The sequence below is a fragment of the Triplophysa rosa genome, linkage group LG8, assembly GCF_024868665.1.
Source record: "Triplophysa rosa linkage group LG8, Trosa_1v2, whole genome shotgun sequence".
Taxonomy (NCBI): domain Eukaryota; kingdom Metazoa; phylum Chordata; class Actinopteri; order Cypriniformes; family Nemacheilidae; genus Triplophysa; species Triplophysa rosa.
Window position 1 is genome coordinate 17,551,796 of NC_079897.1, and position 11,432 is coordinate 17,563,227.

An 11,432-nucleotide genomic window follows, 5' to 3' on the forward strand; every position below is an offset into this window, starting at 1 on the left:
CCAATACATTAAAATGAATGAACTGCACCATTTTTAACAATGTGATAACTTGCCCCAAGATATTTACTGTATGAACAAATGCTCTTGTCCTGAGACCACGGGCAACCTTTTGGTAAAAAGGTGAATATACCTGTATTTCGTTTTATTTCATTCCAGGACCTCCTGCATTATCTTCATATGTAATAAAAAGCATTTCCTGATTTTTTTTTTTTCATTTTACTCTTAACCCACCAACAAAATCATCAAACATTAAACGCTCCTGCTCAAATTCTGGTTTACTTTTATCCATGGCCATCAGTTTGCCCAGGAAACTGACACGGTCCATCAGATACTTGTTGGAAATCTCTGTGTATGTTCCTGCTGGGACCAGACTGGCGATGTCACAGGCTTTGAAAGCTTGTGTGTAGAGCAAATCTATTAAGAGCTTTGCATTGTAAGAAAGGGCTTGGGTTTTCTCAGATGTTGAGACAAAGTTTTTAAGAGTTGTGGTAAGGCTAGTTTTGACAATGTTGGAAACCATCTGAAAGAAGCGAACCATCTTCTCCCATTGCTCCTTCACTCTTCCCATGGCATCCATACCTTTGACCAGCATCTCGATGGTGGTTTTGAAGTCAATCTCTTTGAGGTCACAATTTCTCATAGCGACCAAAATTTCAGTTAGTTCCTTTTCATTCCTCTCTAGATTCTCCACACACTTTTCATAGGTCTCTCTTGGCTTGTTTAACTGAGCTCGGATCTGCTCTATGGCGAATCGTGCATTATCTGTTGCTCGCTGTGAAGGACTTGTGTTCTCTGACCTGTTTTCATTTTTATACATCATTGAAGGTTTTGGGGAAAATGGCTGGAGATTTTGTTGTGTCTTTGCTTTTGCTGTCAAAAACACGGGCTGAGTTGATCAATTCCAAGACCTCCTCAATTATCTTCATGTTTATTTCTTTTGACACGTTTGCCTTCTGGTGAATATTTTGCTAGTTGATTGCATTTGTCAATGCCCTTCAGACATAACACCTGAGCTTCAGACTTTCATTTGCAGTCATTAATTTTGCCCAATTCATCATCGATTCTTCCTAACTTCCTAACAAAAATCATTTTTTGTGGTTTTCTAGTTCTGATGATAAAGATTTTTCAAGTCAATGTCATTCTCCTTGCCACTGACATTCATGAGCTCTTTGGTAGCCTGTGCACATTGTAGAATTTCAGCGGACTTACTGCACAAGTTTTATTTCATCAAACACATCTAATACAGGTTGCTGACCTCTAATGTGGATCAGAAATCTTTGTTGCTGCACTACACATACTCAGTGGTTGGGTTACCATGGATGTCACTCCATTAATAAGGCCTGTAAAACTCTGTGCTAACCCATTAACAAAGTCCATGCCTATCATATCCCATCCGCTAGGAAGAGAATCCATAGCTTTCTGGTAGTTCTCATGAGTCTTCTCCAGTTCCTTCTCCAAGGCATTCATTGATTTCTCCATCCTTTTCTTTGCTTCTTGTGCTGACTTCTGTATGTAATCTGGAATTTGGGCAGTATGGAGACAAATTTGGTCCATGCTTGTATGGGCTTCATTAAATGCCCACCAACCAGAGTTACACACTTGCATAAGACAAGCTCGGAAGGATTCTGGGTATCTGATGTATTTGTAACCACCTTCTGGGGGATTCTTATTGATGGAGCAATCTGTTCCGGAAGAGATAAATTCCAGCTCTCCCAGGATAGCTATGGATAGTGGTGTTGGAGTCAAATACCCTGTTTGCATAGGGCTGCATAATAAGTTTGGTGTGATTCCTTGTGTCCTCAGCAGAGGCAAGTTTTTGAGTTTTCTTTGCAATGCCTGTAGACATAGCTATTCTTTCCCTGTTCAAAACAAACAGACCAAAACACTCAAAAATAATTTTTAAAAGCTGCATAAGCAGTAGTTTGATCATAACACTTTTTTTTGTTCAAACACAGTTGCCATTCTTACCACTAATTAAGCAATTTAAATAAAATATTGTGTAAAAAGTATAAAATATTAGTTTTTTTAGAATTACACATATTGTACACAACATGACACCAACCGTAACAAATGACATTTTTAATAAGATTTTTCATGTATGGGCTTTTATGTAATGTTTAGTCATGATTACTTATTCGCTGCTTCCTTAAAGTCACCATGAAATGAAAGTTGCGATTGACTGCTTTTCCGTATATGGCTTCTGAAATTTGAAAAAATGTAGGGCGGGGCTTTATTTTCCTTTTTGATTGGTTTGTTTTAAGTTGGGCCTGGAGGGGAGGGCTAAAAATGCCTGGCCATTGGACAGTCAGTATAGTCCACCTTTTTTTTGTTGCTGAAGTCATGTGGTGAAGAGTTGTTGTTGAGAGGGGGAGTGGAGCTTAATGTTTTTGATTAAAAATTACAAGTGCAGCTGGATAAGTAAGAAAAAGAAAAAAACTGGACATAAAATGTGAATTTGAAACATTTTATTAGCAAATTTTTACCGAATGCAGACCTTCCGCGAGGAAAAGCTGTTTAGTTTCGGTTTTAAAGTAAGAAACGACGTTCAAACGTCACGAACAGGCAAATTGGTTTAATCATTTGTAAACATAATATCATGTTATTAAAAGACATATTTATAATTAATTTTTGTGTAATATTAAATTGCCCCTCTCAAAATGATTTGCAGCATCCGGGTAACAGGGTGTTATTAGTTTTGAGTGGTTGTTATTTGAAAATAACAACCCTTGGAATGTCGCGACTGGCCAATCAGAATCAAGCATTCAAATGAGCCGTGTAATAAAAAATAAATAATGGTGTGCACAGATAAATCATTTATAATGTTCACTGCAACACTGTGTAAAACACATTTTCCTGTTTGATTTCATGGTGACTTTAACATTTATAGTTGGGCATTTAGCAGACGCTTTTATCCAAAGCGACTTGCAGAGAATACATAAATTAATAAAAATGAGCAAGGCAAAAAAAGAAAAGCGTAAAGAACACCTCAGTAAATTATTTCAAATTTACAGTATTGTTAGCACTCATAGGTTAACAAAGAGATGGATCACATGACAATAAAAACATGTGGGATGTAGTATTTCTGGACACCTGCCCTAGCACCTTTGTTCGGAAGGCAGATTATACTAAACTCAAAACTATTTTTTAAAAATGTATTTTTTATACTTTACTGTATAATTGTGTGTAGCCATTTTGTTAAAAAGGATAACATGAGAAATGCTGTTAGAAGAAAACTACAATAGAAATCCAACAGAAATACTGTTTTAGTCCTCTAGAGGGAGACATGTACCAGGCATGTTCTTCAGATACTGATTGTTTTGTAGTAATAATTGTTTAAAAGTTTTGTTTAAAAGTTTTGTGTTTAGGTAAAGTAATCTCTTTAAAGTATGTAAGTCTTTTATTGTCACTTATTTGTTAAAGTTTTGGACTATAATGGCTTTCTTGCTGTAAATCTTAGTTGGTCCGTTTCTTGTTCTGTTTGAAAATTTTAGATTTTTGTACTTTTGCCTTTATGATATTCAAGCAAGTTTCACACCACCTGCCTCTATATTTTATCTTTAGATTCCCACTTGTAGCCTACTGGTTGAGTATTAGGTTCATTCAGACTGGAACTAACCCAAGAAGCAGACACGAGAAGGCAACATTTAGATAAAATTTATTAAATCATTCTGTATCATGTAGTCTTTCATTTCAACAGGTTTACTTCAAATTTCTTATATAATTTTTTTCCATTAAGTGACAAGAGTTAAAAAGAAATAACAAGCACATACATATGGTAGGTATTATATGTTATTAGAGGCACATTTTCATGCAGTGTATGTTATTTTTAAATAAAACAAAAAATAACATAAAGGCATTATAACTTACAATTGCATGTATAACTTTTTTTTGCTATGCCTTGCTTTGACAAAACTACTGCATCCTCACTAATGCCTTCTTGGTTTATCCATTTGCAGGATGTCTTTTGTTGATTTATGTAAGGTATTTGTCTCAATGGATCTGCCTTGCTTATAGGCTAATGGTATTATACCATATGCATGGGATGCAATGGTTCAGTACCTTTTTCTTTGCATGAAGAGCATCTGTTTTCCTCCACTGTAGCCCTACTGTCTGTGAATATTCTTCAAAATGAATGTTGAAATGTGAAGATCTAAGCAAATATTTAATTTCTTCAGGCATTGTAGCCTTACTCGTTATAAGAGAAGTATGCAGGAAATTTATCCTCATGCATTTTTTGTTACTTTTGACTAATAAGGTAATAATCGCATATAGCACACTGCTGGAAAGCTAAATTTAATCTACAATAACATTGTTTATTTGTACTTGTATATTATTTCAGCTCTTGTTCTCAGTAGTATGATTCTGCTTCCTCCTCACTGAATCCAGCTTGAACAGCCTCTTGAATTTTCTTGGTTTCCTCTGGAGGAGCAGCAGGCAGAATGGCCAGCAACTCTCGATCAATCCTCTCCAATCTTGTAGCACTCTTCCTTTCAAACTCCTCTTTATTTTTCAGAACAAGCTTTAAAATTCCTTTTTGTGCTGCATCACAGGAGTTCTGTAACTTAAGTCGCTCCTGCACAAATTCTGGTTTATTTTTATCCATGACCATCAATTTGCCCAGTGAACTGACACGGTCCATCAGATACTTGTTGGAAATCTCTGTGTATGTTCCTGAGATCATATGGACCAGACTGGCAATGTCACAGGCTTTGAAAGCTTGAGTATAAAGCAAATCTTTTGAGAAGAGCTTTGCGTTGTAAGAAAGGGCTTGGGTTTTCTCAGATGCTGAAACAAAGTTTTTGAGAGTTGTGGTAAGGCTAGTTTTAACAATGTTGGAAACCATCTGAAAGAAGCGAACCATCTTCTCCCATTGCTCCTTCACTCTTCCCATGGCATCCATACCTTTGACCAGCATCTCGATGGTGGTTTTGAAGTCAATCTCTTTGAGATCACAATTTCTCATAGCGACCAAAATTTCAGTTAGTTCCTTCTCATTCTTCTCTAGATTCTCCACACACTTTTCATAGGTCTCTCTTGTCTTGTTTAACTGAGCTCGGCTCTGCTCTATGGCGAATCGTGCATTATCTGTTGCTCGCTGTGAAGGACTTGTGTTCTCTGACCTGTTTTCATTTTTATACATCATTGGAGGTTTTGAGAAAATGGCTGGAGATTTTGTTGTGTCTTTGCTTTTGCTGTCAAAAACACGGGCTGAGTCGATCAACTTCAAGACGTCCTCTATTATCTTCATGTTTATGTCTTTTTCACATTTGCCTTCTGGTGCATATTTCGCTAGTTGGTTGCATATGTTAATGCCCTTCAGACATAACACCTGAGCTTCAGACTTTCCTTTGCAGTCATTAATTTTGCACAATTCATCATTGATTCTTTGTAACTGCCCTGCAGAGAAATCAGATTTTGTGGTTTTCTCCTTCTGATCATAAAGATTTTTCCAGTCAATCTCACCATCCCGGCTGCTCATATTCATGCCATCTAAGATAGCCTGTGCACATTGTAGAATTTCAGCAGACTTACTAAATGACTTTATTTCATCAACCACATCTCCTACAGGTTGTTGACCTCTAATGTGGTCCACAGTTTCAGAAATATTTGTTGCTGCAACACATGCATTTCTCACAGGGTGAGTTATCAGGTGTACCACTCCATTAATAAGGCCTGTAACACTCTGTGCTAACCCCCCAACAATATCCATAGTCATCATACTCAGACCACCAGGGAGAGAATCCATAGCTTTCTCATAGTTCTCATGAGTCATCTCCAGTTCCTTCTCAATGGCATTCATCGCCTTATCCATCCTTTTCTTTGCTTCTTGTGCTGACTGCTCTCTCAGTTTGTTCTCCTCTATTTTTTTCTTAATAACTTCCATCTCCTCCCCATAAAAGTGCTCTGCGTTCACACATGCTTCTAGAAGCTCTTGGATAATCATGATGACATTCATGAAATGCTTTTCAGTTTCTGTAGACAATTCAAGACATTCATCTGCAATGACTCGGATATTTATCAGTTGATCTGGAAGATGTGCTTGAATGACCTCGTCATTGTCTTGGAACAGAATCTTAACAGCCATCTTCATGTAATCTGGAACTTGGGCAGTATGGAGACGAATTTGGTCCATGCTTGTATGAGCTTCATTAAATGCCGTCCAACCAGAGTTACACACTTGCATAAGACAAGCTCGGAAGGATTCTGGGTATCTGATGTATTTGTAACCATCTTTAGGGGGATTCTTATTGATGGAGAAATCTGTTACAGAAGAAATAAATACCAGCTCTCCCATGATAGCTATGGAGAGAGGCGCTGGTGTCAAATACTCTTCCCAGTTGGCATAGGGCTACATTATAAGTTTTGTTTGGTTTCTCATGTCCTCAGCAGAAGTAAGGCTTTGAGTAGTCTTTGAAATGATGGAATCCATAGCTTCTCTGCTTCTGTTCAAAACAAACAATGATAAAGAGGGATTTTGTCATTTTTGTTTCAAATTTGATCAGTTTAAACTTTTTTAAGACATGATAAGACGTTTTTGATAAGATTTTTTTGTGGTGAGAAGGGAAGGAGATGTCACCATGGCAGCACATTGGGGAACGTCTCGGCGTGAATGTGTCTGAAGCACTTATGTCAAAATCAGTGATGGTAGGTGACTTCTCTTCTAGGGAAGCTCGTCAAAACATGTATTTAGCCCATCATGTGTGGGGCTCATCTTATCAAAATATGTGTTCAGTGCATCATGTGAACCTATGTGCATTGTCAAAAGGGTTTATGATAAAAAAATCATGTTTGCCATATGTTTTGACATGACGAGACACACACATGACGGGCCAAAATTGTGCATTCAAAGTCAAAATTGTCCAATTGTGAAATTATATGTCATAGCCGGGATGATATGTACCATGAAGTATAAAAGGGCATTCTAAACCAGCATTTTTACCTTAAAGGTGTGGTGACGTGGTGTTGTTTATTGTTTTATACTGTTGTATGAGGTCTACTTATGACGTTCGCATGGTTTTTACATTGAAAATCATCAAAATCAATAAGTAATAGGCTATTTTCTACCCAGGTTTTGAGGCCAGCTCTGCAAACGCTCGGTTTTAATGGGCGTGCCGCATAGAAGACCTTATAAGTAAACACCCACCGCTTTGACTGGATATCAGTTTGTGTAGTTGGAGCCTTCTGTGAATTTGGTTCGAGACGTAACGTTAGGTTACACATTAGCACCATTCACAGTTTTCGCAGGGCATTAGTATTATCTGGAGACCTCGTGTGATTTATAAATGACCTCCCCACATCAGTATTTCATGTGATGCATTCGCACTGGATGATTTTACTCAAATTTACAGACTTATTTCTCGGATGTGATGGCAAGGCTTTGCGTATAGTTTGTATAGCCTACACTTGTATTGCGTTTAATGATGATCGTACCTGTCAGCATTTGAGACCAGTGATCCCGAACCAGACAAAAGATCACAGCGATCGCGGGTCTCAAATGTGACGAGCGTTTCCATGATAAATAAACAAACGTGAGACACCCGGTAACTTATGGGTATGGCCCAGCACCCGAAATAATACCAAAACACTTCAACACAGCCTCCATTATTCGCAAACGGTGCATGGATAAAACCTTGAAAAATGATATATGAGCCCACCAAATCACAGAGATGCCGATTACAATTAATACAAATGACTAGAGCTTCCCAGGTAATACTATCAGGGCATTAAGCGATCTCTAACAAAGCAATAGTGACAAATATGTTTTACTCACATAAGATTGCTGCGCCATTCCTATCGTATCCAATATTGACGGCACAGACAGCACTGCTTTTTAATTCGATCTGTGCCTTGTTCACGAAGGAATCCTCGGAGAAATTAAACGAACAAACGCTCCATGTTTTCTCACATGAGCTGGAACGTCTTTAAAAATAAACTTTAACCCCGCATTCCTAATATCGGAATCCGAATGAAGGTTATGCAGCAACTGTGTTCTTCCACAACCAGGGATGGCACAATATTTAGCTATCTTTAACGGCATGTTTGTTAATTGCTTGCTAGCTATCTGGTTCCGCACCACTTGTGGTACTTCAGTTCTGTTATGCACGAACCAGTGGGCGGGGCTATAGAAGTAGTGATTGATATTTTTCTTTGGAGGAGGTGTTCAAACTATCAATGTCGTCATAGATATGGTGCATTCCAGAACCTGGCGTTCGCTGGGCCTGGTGTCAATAACAGACGTAATCTCCGTAACAAGGGTGTTTTCAGTTCTGACACTTACAAGATGTTCGCGTGAATACGATTCCCTCTAATATAACAAAAGCTCGGGTTAAAATTGTGATTTTAATTCATGCCCCCTTTAAAGATGCCGAATCAAACAGGATGCAGGGAGTATGACAGGGAGACACAGCATCTCGTTCCCTTTTCAGGGGTTACAGACGTAACTCGAGGGTACAAGATCTAGGGTAAAAGAAGACTACCCATCCCTGGAGCAAATTCCAGGCATGTGGGGTAAACCAACAGGGCCTGCAGATCACCCACTCTCTTAAGGTACTTACTTTTAGGTACTTTAATTGCCAAAAGGATGAAACGAGATTGCCTCCAGATATTTTATGTGCCAGGTCCGATGCCAGTCCTCCCATATCTCTTGGCACCAACAGCCAGCCATAATGGCTCCCCAGCCTGAGAGAGATGCATCTGTTGTCAGTGATACATGCTGACAGCGAGCACCCAACACAGGACCTTGGGAAAGAAACCAAGGTTTCTAACACATCACAAAGGCAAAGGGAAAACCCCTTGGTTTTGAGCCACCACTGCAGTTGCCTTATGTGCAGAAGGCCACTGGGAACCACATAGGAGGCTGCTGCCATCTGGCCTACTGTACCTTACTCTAAAACTGCTTCACAATGAGTGAATGACCCATCTTTCTGACGGCTGCTAGGATCGCCTCTACACGTGAAGGAGCTAGGCCTCCATGCACACACTTTGTGAATGTGCGGCACATGCATAATTTGTGGGTGGGACATGTCCCCACCACTTTTTGGAATAAATTAGGAAATGCTTGCGGAAGGTGTGTGTTGTTTAGGGGCCATTAACATGTAAAACTCATGGAATATGCAGATTGCGCTAGCATTCTCACCATTTCCCTTTGCTCACTCTCGTAAGTTATATTTGCGGAAGACTGAGAGCCACGATTTCTTGCGCAGCCAGTGTCCAAGCACAAAAACGCGAGCGGAGCATTTGCAGATAATTAACTCGGCTGGGTTTCGATTAGCAATCACAGCAGTCATCCTATCAGCCCTATAAAAAGTCAAACCGCCTTTCCTCCATTCTCTCGAATGTCTCATAACATCCCTCCTCCACTCCGACTCCACACCACTAGCCCATTTTTCACCTCAGCACCGGGGGGTGTGCTCCGGGTTCGGGCACACACCGGACTTGGGGCCCTCTCTCCGGTCAAGTTCGGAGAGAATCACTGAGCTCAGAACCCTCGCCCCTGGCCAGCACGCCATATACGCATACTATCCATCCCGCTTTTTTATCTGTGAGGCGAAATCGTGAAGTGACATTTTTAGTCATAGGAATAAACTGTTTTTAAGTGTAATGCACCGCAACAGCCAAGTGACCTTCCCCCAGTTACAGTTTGGGAACCACGTACTGTGAGAGCTGGTGTCAAAAAGCGAAGTATAGCCAATGGAACTGAAAACTGAAAGGAAGAACCCGATACTAGTATGCTATGACCCCTAAAGCAAACCTTTCTGTGATGTGGGAGGATAGAGATATGAAAGTAAGAGTCATTGAGATTGACCGTGACAAACCAATCCTAAAATCTGATTTGTGTCACAATCTTTTTGAGGATCAACTATTTGAACCTGAGTTGCATAACAGAGCCATTTAGAAAACTCTGGTCTGAAATGGGGTGGAGACCTCCATCCATTTATGGCACAATAAAGTAGCTACTGTAAAATCCCATGTGGTGCTACACATTCTATGGCACCTTTGCACAAAAAAAGTCATTTTCCATCCCTGAATAATGTCCGAATGTCCTAAGTTTGCTCGACATATTTATGATATCTAGGTCCATATGATTTCCAAGATGTATTTGTAATCTGCTTGTTTTGCGTGTTTATGAGTGAAAGACTGGCAAGGTTGCGCTTGTGTAGCTTTCAGCGTTCGCGTTTCACAACGAGGAAGCTTCCGTCAAACACCCTTTGCGGCAACCCGTCAAAATAAAAGTAATTTATTTGAGAACAAGTTACAACATTGGGTAACGCTTTAGATTATGGCCCGCAATGTACCGCATAATTAACCAGATTTTACAGCCTAACTAATTGTAACAGTAATGTACCTCTACAGTACATATCTTTAGGTAAAGGGAAACAATATGCAAAGTTTGAGGAATAAAGAAGTCAGGAAATTCAAAACATTTATATTGTAAGTATTTTAAATCTAGGGGTTAACTATTTTTGTACTTTAGGATTATTTTTCATTTGATTGATTTTAGGATTGTTGGTCACAAATAATTTCTTTTAATTATGAGTTATCAGTTCTTTTGCTGAATTTTGTTGTGTAAAATGTGCAAATCAACATTGATCTCTTGAGACCATAATCAAGTATTTCAAGAGTCGTTTGACTTGGATGTTTATATGACAAGCAGTTCCCTCATAAATACATTTTAAAAATGTCCTTACTCTTACCCCTTTATTCCCCAAACTGTGCATATTGTTCCCCTTTACCTACAGATATTTACTGTAGAGGTACATTACTATGGGAGGTAAATCCTGCCAAATTTAAATAAATTAAAAGATGAAAATGAAAACCAGATTAGCAATTTCATTATACACAACTGCGTGCACAATATGTGCCAAAATAAAAAAATAAAATGAAATTATTTTATTTTCATTTTTACACTGACAATGCGTTGTCCCTGTCAAATTGAAAAAGAAAATGCAATTGGTGATTTGGCATTTCATTTTCACTAAAATCTCGAGACAAGACTGCCAATATGAAAATGAAAAGGCAAATGTGAAAAAGAAATTGTAAAAACATTTTTTACAAACGTTTTATTAATGTTCACGCAATAATACTGACACAATTCAAATTAAAATGTAAACTTTGATTTTCATTTTATTTTATTTTCTCTTCTCTTTTATTTCATTTTCGTTTTCGTTTTCATTTTCTTTTTCACGGTCATGCAAATTACATGTTAATTAGTGGGTGTGGACGAGTTTCTGCATTACTGGGAACGCCCACAAAAACGTCATATCCGTTTATTCGAACGAACGTGTGTAGACCTTGTCAGGCGCTTGGCAATGCTCACGATGACGGTGCACTACCGAAAAGTTGTAGTGTGGTGTTCTGCATCTCTGATAAGTTAACAGACGAACAAACTAAAGCATTGGAGAGCCCGAATCTCTAGCGTGCCCTGAAACATG

General features: G+C 38.8%; 1 protein-coding gene and 1 pseudogene across 2 annotated transcripts in view; both read right to left on the reverse strand.

Annotated features, from left to right (window-relative positions):
• Positions 1-158: 158 nt before the first annotated feature.
• LOC130558375 (uncharacterized) lies at positions 159-1,554 on the reverse strand (annotated as a pseudogene).
• Positions 1,555-3,663: 2,109 nt separating this feature from the next.
• The window catches only part of LOC130557956 (uncharacterized), an 11,925-nt gene continuing 4,156 nt past the window's right edge, over positions 3,664-11,432 (reverse strand). Inside the window, exons 1-2 of one of the 2 annotated variants that reach the window (XM_057340111.1) lie at positions 7,772-8,083; positions 3,664-6,443 (exon numbers count right to left, since the gene is read on the reverse strand). In XM_057340111.1, the coding sequence (XP_057196094.1) occupies positions 4,349-6,295 (1,947 nt within the window). In that variant the 5' untranslated portion in view covers positions 6,296-6,443; positions 7,772-8,083 and the 3' untranslated portion in view covers positions 3,664-4,348. Of the gene's footprint in view, positions 6,444-7,771; positions 8,084-11,432 lie in introns of those variants that run through there. The other variant, XM_057340110.1, reaches the window with a different exon arrangement.